The following is an 18,068-nucleotide window of genomic DNA, read 5'->3' on the forward strand; positions in this document are numbered from 1 at the left end:
GCATATTTCATTGTATAAAAAAGTCTGATTCTATAAGTTACTCTTATAGAAAAGTGTCACCAGGCTGGGTGCAATGGCTCACACCAGTAATTCCTACATTTTGAGAGGCCGAGGCTGGTGGATCACTTGAGGTCAGGTGTTCGAGACCAGGCTGGGTGCAATGGCTCACACCAGTAATTCCTACATTTTGAGAGGCCGAGGCTGGTGGATCACTTGAGGTCAGGTGTTCGAGACCAGGCTGGGTGCAATGGCTCACACCAGTAATTCCTACATTTTGAGAGGCCGAGGCTGGTGGATCACTTGAGGTCAGGTGTTCGAGACCAGCCTGGCCAACATGGTAAAACCTTGTCTCTACTAAAAATACAAAAATTAGCTGGACATGGTGGCGGGCACCTATAATCCCACTACTTGGGAGGCTGAGGCAGAATTGCTTGAACCCAGTGGCAAAGGTTGCAGTGAGCCAAGATCGTGCAACTGCACTCCGGCCTGGCAACAGAGCAAGACCCCATCTCAAAACATATATATATATATGTGTGTGTGTGTGCATATATATATATATATATATATGAAAAGTTTCATCAATTATTAATTAATTTATTTTTGAGAAGGAGTTTTACTCTTGCTGCCCAGGATGGAGTGCAATGGCATGATCTCGGCTCACGGCAACCTCTGCCTCCTAGGTTCAAGCGATTCTCCTGCCTCAGCCTCCCTAGTAGCTGGGATTACAGGCGCCCGCCACCATGCCAAGCTAATTTTTTGTATTTTAGTAAGACAGGGTTTCTCTATGTTGGCCAGGATGGTCCTGAACTCCTGACCTCAGGCAATCCGCCCGCCTCGGCCTTCCAAAGTGCTGGGATTACAGGCATGAGCCACTGCACCCAGTCCTGTTCCATCAATTATTTCAGAAATATTGCTGCAACATCACTGACATTTTGTGGGGGGAAGCAGGGAGCAGTGATCAGATTTGTTGGTAAAACTTACATACACTAAATTTCATCCTTTTTTAGGTATATAATTATATGAATTTTGACAAATTTGTAGTATGTAACCACCACCAAAATCAAAATAAAGAAATTTCCATTACACAAAATGTTGCAAACTTTTTTTTAGACAGGTTCTGACTCACTGGCCTAGGCTGGAGTGCAGTGATACAATCTCAGCTCACTGCAATCTTCACCTCCAAGGCTCAAGTGATCCTCCCACCTCACCCTCTAGAGTAAGTGGGATTACAGGTGTGCACCACCATGCCTAGCTAATTTTTGTATGTTTTTTTGGTAGAAATGAGGTTTTGCAGCCAGGTGCAGTGGCTCACACCTGCAATCAATCCCAGCACTTTGGGAGGCCGAGGTGGGCGGATCACGCGGTCAGGAGATAGAGACCATCCTGGCGAACATGGTAAAACCCCGTCTCTACTAAAAATACAAAAAATTAGCCGGGTGTGGTGACATGTGCCTGTAGTCCCAGCTACCAGGAGGTTGAGGCAAGGAGAATGCTGGGATTCACTCGGGGTGGCTGGTAAAGGATTAGGGAAATATTAGGGAAAATTATAAAATTAGTCTCAAACCTTTTAAAAAGCCAAAGGTTTTAATAAAACAAACTAAAAGCAGCCAGTTCTTATATTAAAGCTTTAAATCATAGGGTAAAAATTAAAATAGTAAGCCAGGCGTGGTGGATCACACCTGTAATCTTAGCACTTTGCAGGGCTGAGGCCAGCGGATCATGAAGTCAGGAGTTCAAGACCCACCTGGTCACGATGGTGAAACCCCGTCTCTACCAGAAATACAAAAATTAGCCAGGCGTGGTGGTGGGTGCCTGTAATCCCAGCGACTCAGGAGGCTGAGGCTGAGAATTGCTTGAATCTGGGAGGCAGGGGTTGCAGTGCTGAGATTGCACCACTGCACTCCAGCCTGGGCAACAGAGTGAGGCTCTGTCTCAAAAAAATAATAATAAAATAACAATAATAATAATAAAAGCTTCCCCGGTAAAGTCTGTTTACCCCACATTCCTTTGTCTCTACTCTAATTTGTTTACTCATGTAAGCTTTGTGCTAAATAGCCCTCTCAAAAAAAGTAAAAAAAAATTACCCATTAATAGTGTTTATTATAAGCCCCAAACCCAAAACCTTTTGTCATTCATAAAACCACTCTTTTAATCATGTTAATTATCCACAAGCATGTTAACTTAAAACTCTGTTATTAAATCTATACTAAATAAATACAAAAAAAAAATTCGTGGTTAGCTACAATCACCCCCTTAAAACAACAACCTCCCTAGCCCACTAAAATTCACTACACTCTAGTATATAAAAATGTATTTCATTCATCCATTACTAATCAAACTCCACAAAACACACCTCCACAAATAATAATCAACAGCTCAAATAATAACCCCAACATAATCAAAATGTAGAGGAGAATCTCTTGTACCCGGAGATGGAGGCTGCAGTGAGCCGAGATTGCACCACTGCTCTCCAGCCTGGGCAACAGAGTTAGACTCCATCTAAAANCTGCCTACTAGGTTCAAGAGATTATTCTGCCTCAGCCTCCTGAGTAGTGGGATTACAGGCATGCACCACCACACCCGGCTAATAGTTTGTATTTCAAAAAGAAACGGGGTTTTGCCATGTTGCCCAGGCTGGTCTTGGACTCCTGGGTTCAAGTGATCCTCCTGTCTTGGCCTCCCAAAGTGCTGGGATTACAGGTGTTGTGAGCCACCGCGCCTGGCCAGAGGATAGGTACTTTTATATTCTCCCTTCCGCTGGACATTGAAATACACTCAGTGGTTCTCTCAAGGAAAAGCACGTGTGCAACTACTGCAGCTGTGAGCTGAGCCAGCTGCTTTTTTCACAAAACACCATTTTTATTTGAAATGCTGTAATTATTCAAACTTGGGTATTTAGCAGACATTTTCTGGGAGGAAAAAACAAAACAAAACCAAACAAAAGCCTGTCGCTTCAAGGAAAACAAGCAATGGTATTTGTTGCTCTCATGTGAAGATTAGCAATTTGAAGACCTATATCTGTCCCTGTGAACTTGACATGATTCCCAATAGCTAGAGACTTTCCTGATTACAATGATGTTTATGTTAACAAAGGTACTTTTTTGACATTGTATTAGAAAATGTATCAGCTGGCAAGGTGGCTCACGCCTGTAATCCCAGAATTTGGGAGGGCTGAGGTGGGCAGATTGCTTGAACCCAGATGTTCAAGACCAGCCTAGGCAACATAGTAAAACCCTGTCGCTATAAAAAATACATAAAAAATCAACCGGGCATGGTGGCGTGCACCTGTAGTCCCATCCACTTGGGAGGTTGAGGTGGGAGAATCACCTGAACCTGGGAAGTCAAGGTTGCAGTGAGCCGTGATTACACCCACTGTACACCAGCCTGGGTGAGCGGTGTGAGACCATGTCTCAAAAAAAAGTGTCAACATTTGGAAGATCTGTATCACTCTGTGAATAGTATTTTCTAAGTGACCAATACATAATGCTACAAAATCCAGCATAGGTAAAGTAGATTTTAATATAACAGAGTAGAAAAAAATTCATCCATGTGGTCTCGGATTCCACATTTTTACTAACCTTTAGAGAAACTATCATTTGTCATTTGTAATTGTAACCTTTAAAGCAACTACCATTTGTCAATATGAGGATATTATTAAAGAATGTCTACAACTATCCGAAAAGGCTATCAAAATATTCCTCACATTTCCAACTACATGTCTGTGTAAGGCCACATTTTCTTTATATACTTCAATCAAAACTATGTATGGCAACGGATTGAATGCAGAATCCAGCCATCTTCTGTTAAGCCAGATAATAAAGAGATTCGTAAAAATATAAACCAAGGCCACTCATTCTTCTCACCTGTTTTGAAAATAGAAGTATCTTCACAAAATAAATCATTTATGTTCACATATTGTGGATTTATTATCTCACTCAGTTTTAACTTCAACGCAGTGTACTTGGTAGATTTAACCCATATAAGCAAAAATGCTTTGGGGTCCTCTTTCTAAGAGTGTAGGGGTCTTGTGACTATAAAGTTTGAGAACTACTACTAAAGAATATTTGTAATAGGTTCATCGTGGATCAGAGGGACTGAAAGTCACTCAGCTATAACTGCTGAATTCCTACAGTGCTCTAGGAATGAAGGCTACAAATGAGAAAAACAAAGGACCGTGCCACCAAGGAATTCAGTTTGGTTGCAGACACATGACAAAACAAAGAAAACCCAGCAGATCATAAAGTGGAAAGGCATGGGCGTGGAAGCAGAGCCTTGGTTTGAAAGCCTGTGAGGAGCAAGCCTGTACCCCTGGGCTAGTTCCTGGAACTCCTGAGGCTCCAATTTCTTCATCTTCGCCATCCTGCCACCTAACCTCCTCTGTCACTTCCTGTCACATGAGGTCATCTCACACAGGCCAGGTGGCTGGCAGTGAGTCCTCCATCCATTGAAGTCACTGACTTGTCCACAGTTAGGATTCGGAAGTGTTTGGCATCGTTCCTACTAACCTTTCCAGGAAGTGGGAATGACAACAGCTTGTTTTCTAAGCAGAAGTAATACACAGCAGTGGAATGAAAAAAGTGAACGTTCCACTAGGCCAACTCCTTAGTCTCAGAAGTGGAAGCTTATAAAATATAGCTATAAAAAGTAAATGTCATAAATAACAGTTGAGATTATAAAGGGAAGGTGATCAAGAATACAAGCTGACTAAAAATACAATTATAAATATAGTTTTTCCAAACGTAAATTGGCAAGAGCCAACAGCATTTCTGAAAATAATTTTACCTGGTCTAGATCCAGAGAAGAATAAACAATTTTGCCTTTGTCATCTCCAGAGAACAATTTCATTCCATTGGGGCTCCAAGCCAGAGCTGTAATGCTATTTTTGTGAATACCAGTGACATCAAATCTCCGAAGCTATGAATAAGGGATAAAAATATACACAAGAAAAAGAAAAGGATAAATGCTGTGAGCTGGGGCTACATGGACAAGGTCTGCAATCGCTCCAAGTTACAGAAGAGCTGGTTTTCCCAATCTCATTTTCCAAGCAGAAACCTGCACAAGGTTCCATCTGTCTAGTCACGTTCAAAACCCACAGAGAGCTCACCACGAGAATATTAAGCAAAAATGAAATGACCCACATGTACTTTATGCCAAGTGTCCAACCCGGAACAGAAACGTAATCCAATTATAAACAGCACAGTGGTAAGCTTCTCTGAGCATAAATTTGCTAAGCAGATGAGGATTTCTCATTTTAAAGACCCATGAGAATTTGCCAAGAAGTTAACAACTGCTAAGATCATTAGTACTCACTTGTTTATTTCTCCCTGGCAATGAAGACACAAGTTGAAAAATTGCAACCCTGCCAGAGGCTGTGCCTGCTGCCACCAGGTCATCAAAGCAGCTCAGCAGCTTCACCACAGTGATAGATTCCATTTTCCCCTACAAGACAAAACATTGAAAACAAACTAATCTGTAACTATGCAGGCTTCAAAAATGTGAAACAAAGACATTACCAAAGGAGTGAAAAACTTCATCAGGCTGCAGCCCATACATATTCTTGATTGAAAAGGTATATGAATCAGAAAGACAATTATATCTGTTAAAAAAAATAATAAAAACAGGGCTGAGTACGGTGGCTCACGCCTGTAATCCCAGCACTTTGGGAGGCCAAGGCAGGCGGATTACCTGAGGTCAGGAGTTTGAGACCAGCCTGGCCAGCATGGTGAAATCCCATCTCTACTAAAAATACAAAAATTAGCCGGATGTGGAGGCGTGTGCCGGTAATTCTGGCTATTTAGGTGGCTGAGGCAGAAAGAATGGCTTGAACCCAGGAGGCATTAGGTTGTAGTGAGCCAAGATCGCGCCATTGCACTCCAACCTGGGCGACAGAGCTAGATTCATCTCAAAACAAAACAAAACAAACAACAACAGAAATCAAAACCAAATATACCTATGCAGGAGTGCAGTGGTGAAATCACAGTTCACTTCAGGCTCAACCTCCCAGCCTCAAGCAATCCTCTGGCCTCAGCCTCCCAAATAGCTGGGACTACAGATGTGTACACCACACCCAGCTAATTTTTATTTTTTTATATATTTTTTTTGAGATGGAGGATTTTTTAGTAAAGACAGGGTTTCACCATGTTGGCCAGGATGGTCTTAATCTCTTGACCTCCTGATCCACCTGCCTCAGCCTCCCAAAGTGCTGGGATTACAGGCATGAGCCACCAAACCCAGCCTAATTTTTAATTTTTTTTCTAGAGACAAGGTCTCACTATATTGCCCAGGCTGATCTTGGTCTGGACAAAAGGGATCCTTCTGCCTTGGCCTCCCAAAGTGCTGGGATTATAGGTGTGAGCCACTGTGTGCTGCTCTCATTCCCCATTATTTTAGTGTTAAAATACACATAACATAAAATTACCATGATTCCTTTTTTAAGTATACATTTAGTGGTATTCGATACATTCATAATGCCATGTAATCATCACCAGCATCCCTCTCCAGGACTATTTAATCTTGTAAAACTGAAACTGTACCTATTAATTCCCCATTCATCCCTCCCCCCAGCCCCTGGCAACCACCATTCTACTTTCTGTCTTTATGATTTTGACTACTCTTTTTTAATCTCCTTAAATTCCTTTTACCATGATTTGGACTACTCTAAGTACTTCCTATAAATGGAACCAAACAGCATTTGTCTAGTTTCTGACTGGCTTATTTCCTCAACACAGTATCTTCAAGGTTCATCCATATTGTATCATGTATCAGACTGCCTTCCTTTTTAAGGCAGTAATATTCTTATATGTATACACTACATTTCGTTTTCGTTTATCCATTCATCCATTGATGGACACACTTGAGTTGCTTCCCCATTTTAGCTACTGTGAATAAGGATTCTATGAATATGGGTGTACAAACATTTCTTTAGATATTGCTTTCAATTATCTTAGGTACATACCCTACCCAAGACTGAATTTTGGTATCATATGGTAATTCTATTTTTAATTTTCTGAACAACCACCATGTTTTCTAGTAGTGGCTACATCATCTTATGTTCCTACGAACGATGCACCAGGGTTCCAATTTCTCACATCCTCACCAACACTTGTTATCTCCTTGCTTTTTTGACAGTAGCCATCCTAATGGGTGTGAGGTGTAGTTTTGACTTGCATTGCCCTAATAATTAGTGATGTTTATGTTTTCACTTGCTTATTGGCCATTTGTTTACCTTCTGGGGAGAAACATAGGTATTCAAGTCCTTTACCCATTTTTGAATTGGGTTTTTTTTTTTTTTTGAGATGGAGTCTCGCTCTGTCACCCAGGTGGGAGTACAATGGCACAATCTTGGCTCCCTGCAAACTCTGCCTGCCAGGTTCAAGCAATTCTTATGCCTCAGCCCCCCAATCAGCTGGGATACAGGTGTGTGCCACCATGCCTGGATAATTTTTGTATTTTTAAAAGAGACGGGGTTTTACCATGTTGGCCAGGCTAATCTCGAACTCCTGACCTCAAGTGATCCACCTGCCTCAGCCTCCCAAAGTGCTGGGATTATAGGCATGAGCCACTCCACCTGGCCTCACTGTTGAGTTTTAAGAATTCCCGACATATCCTGAATATTAAGCCCTTATCAGATATGTGATTTGCAAATATTTTCTCCCATTCGGTGGGTTGTCTTTTAACTGTTGGTAGTGTTTTTGATATACAAAAATGTTTAAATTTTCATAAAGTGCAGTTTGTCTATTTTTCCATGTTGCTGTGCCTTTGATGTCATATCCAATAAATCACTGTCAAATCCAATGTTGTGATGATTTTGTCCTGTGATTTCTTCTAAAAGTTTCATAGTTTTAGTTCTTACATTTAGGGCTTTAATCATTTTGAGTTATTTATTTATTTATTTTTTTGAAACAGGGGTCTCCCTCTTTTGCCCAGGCTAGAGTGCAGTGACACAATTTTGGCTCACTGCTACCTCCGCCTCCTGGGTTCAATGATTCTTGTGCCTCAGCCTCCCAAGTAGCTAAGATTACAGGAGTGCGCTACCACACCAAGGTAAGTTTTTCTATTTTTAGTCGAGACGGAGTTTCCCCATGTTGGCCAAGCTGGTCTCGAACCCCTGGCCTCAAGTGATCCACCTGCCTCGGCCTTCCAAAGTGCTGGGATTACAGGTGTAAGCCACCAGGCCTGGCCATTTTGAGTTAATTTTTGAATGTAGTATTTGATAAGGGTCCAACTTCATTCTTTTGCATGTGAATATCCAGTTTCCCCAGTACCATTTGTTGAAGACTGTCCTTTCCCTGCGGAACAATCTTTATATCCTTATCAAAAATCACTTGACTGGACCAGGTGCAGGGGCTCATGCCTATAATCCCAGCACTTTGGGAGACCAATGCAGCTGAATCACTTGAGGTTAGGAGTTCAAGACTTAACTATGTAAGAGGGTTTCTCAGTTCTCTATTTATTTCATTGGTCTATATGTCTATTTTTATGTATCACGCTGTTTTCTTATTATTCCTTCATACCACAGCCAAGTCCAACACACCCTTTTAATGACTGCAGTTTTCTAGTAAGTTTTAAGTTCAGGAAGTGTGAGATCGCCAGCTTTTTCTTTTCCAGGTTTGCTGGGGCTTTTCAGGGTCTCTTGAGATCCCATATGAATTTTAGAATAAGTTTTTATATTCTAAAACCCCCAAAGCAAAAAAAAAATGGCCTTCAGAGTACAATAGCAATTGTATTGAATTAACTTATGAATTACTTTGGGTGGTATGGACAGCTTAACAATATTAAGTCAGGCTAGATGGGGTGGCTGATGCCTGTAATCTCACCATTTTGGGAGGCCAAGGCAGGAGGATCACTTGAATCCAGGAGTTTGAGACTGGCCTGAGCAACATAGTGAGATCTCACCTCTACAAAAAAAATTTTTTTAAGACTTAATTGCTTTAACTTTCCAGGGCTTAAAGTCCAAAAAAAAAGAAAGAAAAGAAAAAATAGCCAGGCATAGTGGTACATGCCTGTAGTCCTAGCTACTTGGGAGACTCAGGTAGGAGGATCACTTGAGCCTAGGAGATTGAGGCTGCAGCGAGCTGTGATTGTGCCACCGCACTTCAACCTAGGTGATAAGGCAAGACCCTGTCTCCAAAGAACAAACACACACACACACACAATATTAAGTCTTCCAATCTCTCAACATAGAATGTGTTTCTATTTATTTATGTCTTTAATTTCTTTCAGGAATATGTTTCGTTGTATGAGTCCTTCACCTCCTTGGTTATTCTTTTTAATGCTATTTTAAGTGGAATTTTCCTCTTAATTTCTTTTACATATTATTCATTGTTGTTTAAAAATGCAACTGATTTTAATGCACTGACTTTCTATGCTGCTACTATGCCAGTTTCATGTATTAGTTCAAACAAATTTTTGTGGAATCTTCAGGGTTTTCTACATATAAGATCATGTCATCTGCAAACAGAGATACTTCTATTTCTTCCTTCCCAATGTTGATGCCTCTTATTTCTTTTTCTTGCCTAATGACTCTGCCTAAAATTTACAGCACTGGGTCGAAGTGACAAAAGCATGCGTTCTGCCTTGTTTCTGATCTTAGAGGAAAAGCTTTCACCTTTTTACCCTTATGTATGATTGTTAACTTATTTTCATATATGGCTTTTATTATGTTGGGGTAGTTTCTATTCCCATTTTGTTGAGTGTTTTCACCATGAAAGGGTGTTGAATTTTGTCAAATGCTTTTTATGCATCAGTGGAGCTGACCATGTGGTTTTGTCCCTCATTTTGTTAAAACAGTGTATTAGGTAACTGACTTTCATATGTTGAACCATCCTTGCATTCCAGGAATATATCCTGCTTTGGTCATGATGTATAATCCTTATATTATGCTGCTGAATTTGATTTGCTAGTATTTTCTTGAAGGTTTTTCTGGTACGTTCATGTTCATGAGGGATACTGGTATGTACTTTTCTTGTGGTATCTTTTCTAGTTTTGTTATCAGTGTAATTCTAGCCTCATTGAGTGAATTCAGAAGTATTCCCTCCTCTTCAACTGTTCGAAAAAGTTTGAGAAGAAATAGTGTTAGTTCTTCTTTAAATGCTTGGTTAAATTCACTGGGGAAGCCATCGTATCTAGAGCTTTTCTTTACAAGGAGATTTTTGATTATTGATTCTATCTTCTTACTACAGATCTACTCAGGTTTTCTATTTCTTCATGGTTTAGTCTCCGTAGGTTTTGTGTTTGTAGGGTTTTGTCCATCTCATCTTAAGTTATCCAATTTGTTGGTATTCAGTAGATCACCATCCTGTCATAATCCTTTTTATTTCTGTTGAATCAATAGCAAGGGTCTACTTTGTTTCTAAAAAAACTTTTAATAATTTGTGTCTTCTCTTATTGCTTCTTGGTCCATCTGGCTAAAGGTTTGTCGATTTTGTTGATCTTTACAAAAATTCAAATTCGACTTTTGGTTTCACTGATTTTCCCTATTGTTATCTAGTCTCTATTTCCTTTACCTCTGTTCTAATCTTATTATTTCCTTCCTTCTGCTAGTTTTGAGTTTAGTTTTCTTCCTTTTCTAGTTCCTTAAATTGTAAAGTTTAGATCGTTGATTTGAGATTTTTCTTATTTTTTAATGTATGCATTTAAAGCTATAAATGTCCCGCTCAGCACTGTTTTCACTGCCCAGTAAATTTTGTTGTGTATATTTTAGTTGTCATTCATCTTTAAGTATTTTTTTTAAATTTCCCTTGTAATTTATTTATCCATTGGTTGTTTAAGAGTATATGGTTAATTTGCACAAATTTGTGAATTCTCCAATTTTCCTTCCATTTCTGATTTCTAACTTTATCCTGTTGTGGATACAATGAGAAGATGCTTTGTATATCTTTTAAAATCTATTGACACTTAATTTGTGGCTTAACATATGGTCTATCCTGGAAAACATCCACGTACATTTGAGAACATGTATACTATTTGCATGGAATATCTTTTTCTATCCTTTCACCAGCAATGTCTGGATCTAAAACGAGTCTCTTAAACACAGCATATAGTTAGATTTTTTTTTTAAATATATGGAGTTTTGCTCTTGTTGCCCAGGTTGGAGTGCAATGGTACAATCTCAGCTCACTGCAACCTCCATGTCCCATGTTCAAGCAATTCTGCTCCAGCCTCCTGAGTAGCTGGGATTACAGGCTTGCACAGCCACACTCGGTTAATTTTTGTATTTTTAGTAGAGACAGGGTTTCACCATGTTGCCCAGGCTGGTCTCAAACTCCTGACCTCGGGTGATCTACCTGCCTTGGCCTCCCACAGTACTGGATTACAGGTGTGAGCCACCGTGCCCGGCCCAGATTGTTTTTAAAATCCATTTTAACAATCTTTGTCTTTTGATTGGAGAGTTTAATCAATTTACATTTAAGGTATTAACTAATAAAGAGAGACTTACTTCTGTCCTTTTGTTCTTTATTTTATATATGTCTTAAGGTTTTTGTCCTAGTTTCCTGCATTACTATCTACTCTTGTGACTAGTTGATTTTTGGGGGGTACATTAAAATATTTAAATTCTCTTCTCATTTATTTTTGTGTATATTCTACAGTGATTGTCTCTGTCATTACCATGGGGATTACATTTAACATCCTAAAGTTATAACACTAATTTAAATTTCTAACAGCTTAATTTCAATAACATAGAAAAACTCTGTTCCATTACAGCTTGGTCCTCAACCTTTTTGCTTACTGTTACCACAAAATTATACCTTTACAAATACTGTGCCCCAAACCGTGAAGCACATAATTAAATGCCTTAAAAATTATTTTACCAAAAAAATTATTTTAAATTATGCAGAAAACAAAATGTGGGCCAGGCAAAGTGGCTCACACCTATAATTCCAGCACCTTGGGGGGCCAAATCATCTGAGATCAGGAGTTCCACACCAGCCTAACCAACATGGTGAAACCCTGCCTCTACTAAAAATACAAAAATTAGCCAGGTATGGTGGCACACACCTGTAATCCCAGCTACTTGGGAGACTGAGGCAGGAGAATTGCTTGTATCTGGGAGGCAGAGGTTGCAGTGAGCCGATATCACACCACTGTACTCCAGCCTGGGCAACAGAGTGAGACTCCATCTCAAAACAAAACAAAATGTGGACTTACAAACCAACATTACAATAATACTAGCTTTTAGACTAATTAAAAAAAAAGTTTTAGTCTCTTACATCATGTAGAAAACAAAAATGCAATTATAAACCATTGTTACAGCAATATTAGCTTTTATAATTGCCCATATCCTTCACCTTTTTTTTTTTTTTTTTCTTTAACACTCTGAATATATCAGCCCACTATATTCTGGTCTCCAAACTTTGTTTTTGTTTGTTGTTTTTTTCATTTTTTCGTTTTTTACTTTTTGTTTCTATTTCTTTTTTTTCTTTTTTTTCATGTTTTTGCTTTTTGAGACGGATTCTCGCTCTGTCGTCCAGACTGGAATGCAGTTGCCTGATCTCAGATCACTGCAACCTCTGCCTCCCAGGTTCAAGTGATTCTTGTGCCTCAGCCACCCAGGTGGCTAGGATGACAGGGACATGCACCACCACACCCGGCTAATTTTTGTATTTTTAGAGATAGAGTTTCACCATGTTGGCCAGGTTGATCTCAAATTCCTGGCCTCCAGAGATCCAGCTGCCTTGGCCTCCCAAAGTACCAGAATTATGAATGTAAGCCACTGCACCCCCTCCAAGTATTTTGATAAGAAATCTGCTTATAATCTTATTGGGAGTCCCTTGTATATGATGAGGCATTTCTCTCTTGATTCTTTGAAGTTTTTTTTTTGTCAGCTTCCTCATGTTGAATCTTTTTTTGAGACAAGGTCTCACTCTGTTGGCCAGGCTGGAGTGCAGTGGCTCAATCAGAGCTCACTGTAACCTTGATCTTCCAGTCTCAAGCAATTCTCCCACCTTATCCTCCCAAAGACCTGGAACTACAGGCAAATGCCACCTCACCTGGCTAATTTTTTTGATTTTTAGTAGAGATGAGGTCTCGCTACATTGCTCGAACTCAAGTGATCCTCCTACCTTATCCTCCCAAAATGCTGGGATTACAGGTGTGAGCCACTGAACCCAGCCTGAAGATTCTTTGATTTTCATTTTTGGGAGTTTGACTGTAATGTGTATTGGTGTGGGTCTTTGAGTTCATCTTACTTGGAGTTCATTGAACTTCCTGGATATTTATATCCATGGCTCTTGACAAATCTGGGAAGTTTCCAGATACTATTTCTTCAAATAATCTCTCTCCCCCTTTCTTTTTCTTCTGTAACTCCCATAAATCATATGTTAGTTTGCTTGATGATGTCCCACAGGTCCCTTAGGCTCTGTTCATGTTTCTTCAAACATTTTTCTGTTTCTCAGACTTGATAATTTCAATATCTTATCTTCAAATTCATCTGCCTGCTCAAATCTGCCTTTGAATCCCTCCAATGAATTTCTCATTTCAGTTTTTGCATTTTTCAGTTCCAGAATTATTTTGTTTCTTTTTAGGGTTTCTATCTCTTTACTGATATTTACATTTCATTCATGTACTGTTTTCCTTTATTTTTCTTTTTTTAGACAGAGTTTCTCTCTGATGGCCAGGCTGGAGTACAGTGGCACAATCTTGGCTCACTGCAACCGCCATCTCCTGGGTACAAGCGATTCTCCTGCCTCAGCTTCCTGAATAGCTGGGACTACAGGCTTGTGACACCATGCCCAGCTGATTTTTGTCTTTTTCAGTAAAGATAGGGTTTCAACACTTTGGCCAGGCTGGTCTTGAACTCCTGGCCTCAAGTGATCTGCCTGCCTTAGCCTCCCAATGTGCTGGGATTACAGGCATAAACCACCGCACCCAGCCTTCACACACTGTTTGACCTTTCTCCACATCTTCTTTATTTTATTGTATTTATCTTTTTGAGAAGGAGTCTGACTCTGTTGCCCAGACTGGAGTGCAGTGGGGTGATCTTGGCTCACTGCAACCTCCGCCTCCTGGGTTCAAGCGATTCTCCTGCCTCAGCCTCCCAAGTAGCTGGGATTACCGGCGCACACCACCATGCCCAGCTAGTTTTTGTATTTTTAGTAGAGACAGGGTTTCACCATTTTGGCCAGGCTGGTCTCAAACTACTGACCTTGTGATCTGCCTGCCTCAGCCTCCCAAAGTGCTGGGATTACAGGCACGAGCCACTGCGCCCAGCCCCAAATCTTCTTTAGCTCTTTGAGTATCTTTAAGACAGTTGTTTTAAAATCTTTGTCTAGTAGGCCTACTATGTGATCTCAGGAACAGTTTCAGTTGGTTTATTTTTTTTCCTTGGAAGACCATACTTTCTGTTTCTTTGTGTGCCTCATGATTTGTTTTGATGAAAACTGAACACTTGAATCTAATAATGTGGTAACTCAGAAAATCAGATCCCCCCTTTCCAAGTTTACTGGGTTTTGTTATTCTGTGTATGTGTTGTGTGTGATTCTTTTTGATTATTGTAGGCTGTCTGTGCCAAAGATCAGTCTAGGGTATAAACTTAGGGTCTTCTCAGGTCTATTCTGTGCCTCTCCCTTTTCCTAGGCATGCAAAGTCACTTCTTACTTTTCTCCCTTATATGCAGTTGCTTTTCAATGTAGTATTCTCTAATATCTGGCTCCCAAATAGGAAAAAATAAATGTGAAGCAAGAGAGCAGATCACTAGCTCTTTAAATCCCCTGGAAGTCAAGTCCATTGGAGGGGGAAGAACTTGAAACAATGAGGGAGGTGTAACGACAACAGCCACCCATCTCTTTGACTGCACCTCTATGGTCAGAAGTAGCAATCAGGAGTCAGAGCACGGACCCCAAATATTTAGAGGACAGGATGCTTTTTGCCTATTCTGGCTCCCACGAGCTGTGTGTAAGCTCTAGGAACATCTGCATAGCTGCCTCCCACAGAATTGGGGTTGGGGAGTATGTAGCTGCTACTGTGCTAAGAGTTGAAATTGACCAAAATTAACCACAATTTGCCATCCAAGCCTTCTGTAGAAGCTATAAGCCTCAATAGACTTCAGAGTTCCAAAACAGTTGCATCAGACAATTCCTGCCAGTAAAATGGATGTCTAGGTGTAGAGATAGATTATTGGTGCTTCCTCTGCCACCATTTTCCCCAAATACTCTCCTTCCTTTCTAGGTTTTTAATCTTTGAAACAAAAACACAAAAACAAAAAACCCCACCTCATTTCTAACGAAAAAAATGTTGATCAATCATGTATAAATATACTGAGCTCTTATTAAAAGACTGGCTGGGTGCAGTGGCTCAACGCCTGTAACCCCAGCACCTTGGGAGGCCATGGTGGGCAGATCACCTGAGGTAAGGAGTTCAAGAGCAGCAGGGCCAACATGGCAAAGCTCCGTCTCTACTGAAAATACAAAAATTAGGCTAAGCATGAAGGCTCACGCCTGTAATCCCAGCACTTTGGAAGGCCGACGTGGGCGGATCACCTGAGGTCAGGAGTTCAAGACCAGCCTGGCTAACATGGTGAAAACTCATCTCTAAAAAAAGAAAAAAGTTAAAAAAAAAAAAAATTAGCCAGGTGTGGTGGCATGTGCCTGTAGTCCCAGCTAGTAGGAGGCCAAGACAGCAAAGCCACTTGAACCCAGGAGGCAGAGGTTGCAAAGAGCCGAGATTGCCCCACTGTACTCCAGCCTGGCCAACAGAGCAAGACTCCATCTCAAAAAAAAAAAAAAAAAAGAATACTAAAGAACTTCAACAAGAGAGGTATTTTCCCCACCCCCAGCTCAAAAAAACCAGGAATCTGGAATTACAAGAGCTGTCCCAGATCCAGGTTCTACTTTTCCTGATCAACAGGGACAATTCATGAAGTGGATACTTGTTATCCATAATCTACCTGCCCCACAGGTTTACTGAGGGGATTATGATATATCTAAATGTGACTTATAAACTGATTCCTTCCATGTTTTGGTTTTCAGATCAATGATCCTATTAAAGCTTAATATGTTGGGTTATTAAAAACCATATGCATAAGCATTCCTCACAGATGTTCAGGCTTCTAGTCTGAGTGATCTTTTTTATTTTGAAAGTATTCATTCAGAAAAATTATACAACTGTTTTGACCTTGCTAAGATACATGGCAGTATCTTCAGTAAACCATTTTAATTTTCAATACAGTAATTTATATAGTAATCAATCTGCCAAATATGCAAGAATACCCTCCTTGCTCTGGGTACTGAGTGAGCTGCGATAGCAATACAAAATAAAGTAGGTCACAGTCCCGGCCTTCTTAAAGCTTAGCTGTTGCATCGAGACAGGCACATGAAAAGCCACCTACAGTGAGTGGAGGTGGTAATGAAGGAGCTCACTTTCATCAGGTACTTAAAGCTTTCAGGGTATTTTCATGGCCTATAAATATATGTAGTGTGAGATCGTGATCTAGGTTAAGAGATTTGGATCTTAAGCTACAGTAGGAAAAAGGGAGATCCCTTTAAGATTTCTGATTGTGCCAGTGTATCGGTCAGAAGCACTTCTGATAACCACAATTAGGAGCAGGACAGAGGAAGGAGGGAGTGGGGCAAGTCAGGAAGCCACTGGGAGTTTCACAACAGCTCGGGCTAAGGTAAGTAAGGGCCCAGTCTAGAAAAGAGGTAAATAGAACCGGCGTGAAGGCAGTGAAACCTCGAAGACAGCCTCCATCGAGACCTGGTGAGAAGGATGACAGCAACAGAGAAACAGTACAGCAGCTTTTCTTTACTGACTTCCTGGGCCAAGTAATGTGTTAAGCACTTTAAATGTATAACTGGATTCTCAAACAATTTTCTGTAAGGACAGGTGCTATAGTTATCCACATTTTACACATATGGGGCTGAGTTCCAGATAGGTTAAGTAATTTACTGGTGTTTGGTTTGAGACCGGGTCTCGTTCTGTAACCCAGGCTGAGTGCAGTAGCCTGACATGGCACTGCAGCCTTGACCTCTCAAGCTTAAGTGATCCTCCCACCTCAGCCCCCACAAGTAGGGAATACAAGTGTGTGCCACCACAACCAGCTAGTTTTTTATTTTTTGTAGAGACAGGGTCTTACTATGTTGCCCAGACTGGTCTCAAACTCCTGGACTCGTGATCCTGCCTCAGCCTCCCAAAGTGCTGGGATTACAGGTATGACCCACCATGCCTGGCAGTAATTTGTCTAAGGTTACAGAGGTAGTGAGAATCAAGTCAGAATTCACACACAAATGTGACACTCGCCAGAGGCCCTGCTCTGCCGCTGTGCTCTATACTTTCTCTGTGAATGAATCCAAAAAACTTGGAGATAGAGGATTTGGTAGGTTTGTGGAGAGGAAAGAGAACGAGGGAATCTTTATGATCTGGAGTTGGATAACATGAGATGGGTGGTACCATTAGCAGAATTCACTGGCATTGCTTTGAAGGGAAAAGGTGATGTAATATGTTTTAAATATGCAGTCTTGACATGGCGGCATGATGTTCAAAACAAAATATTTTCCTTAGAAATTTAAGATTAGGGTGGGGTAAAAGAAAAAAAAAGAAATTTATCATTATAAAAACGAACACATCAGGAATTAAAATGATTTACTAGAGATTTTGCCATGTCATAGCACAAGTTCGAAATGGCTATGGAATTTTTCTCAATGAATGGTTCCAAAATAAAAATGATCATGGCTGGTTGTGGTGGCTCACACCTGTAATCCCAGCACTTTGGGAGGCCAATGCGGGTGGATCATTTTAAGTCAGGAGTTCAAGACCAGTCTGGCCCACGTGGTAAAACCCTGTCTCTACTAAAAATATAAAAATTAGCCAGGTGGTAGTGGTGCATGCCTGTAATCCCAGCTACTTGGGAGGCTGAGGCAGAAGAATCCCTTGAGCCTGGGAGGCAGAGGCTGCAGTGAGCTGAAAGCGTGCCACTGCACTCCACTCTGGGCAACAGAGCAAGGCTCTGTCTCAAAATAAATAAAATAAATAAATAATCATGTGGGGGGCCAGAAGCCTTAATACTGGTATGCAGTACTCATACATGTGCTTTGTAATGTAACCAATGAACTTGAGTAAATGTTATTTAATAC

At 40.6% G+C, this 18,068-nt stretch overlaps 1 protein-coding gene across 1 annotated transcript in view; it reads right to left on the minus strand.

Moving 5' to 3' along the window:
- The window catches only part of TECPR2 (tectonin beta-propeller repeat containing 2), a 133,385-nt gene that overhangs the window by 82,803 nt on the left and 32,514 nt on the right, over nucleotides 1-18,068 (minus strand). Inside the window, exons 3-4 of the mRNA XM_017528066.2 lie at nucleotides 5,311-5,439; nucleotides 4,783-4,914 (exon numbers count right to left, since the gene is read on the minus strand). Coding sequence (XP_017383555.1) covers nucleotides 4,783-4,914; nucleotides 5,311-5,439 — 261 coding nt within the window. The remainder of the gene's footprint in view (nucleotides 1-4,782; nucleotides 4,915-5,310; nucleotides 5,440-18,068) is intronic.

This window comes from Cebus imitator, unplaced genomic scaffold (assembly GCF_001604975.1).
Source record: "Cebus imitator isolate Cc_AM_T3 unplaced genomic scaffold, Cebus_imitator-1.0 Scaffold52, whole genome shotgun sequence".
Lineage (NCBI taxonomy): Eukaryota > Metazoa > Chordata > Mammalia > Primates > Cebidae > Cebus > Cebus imitator.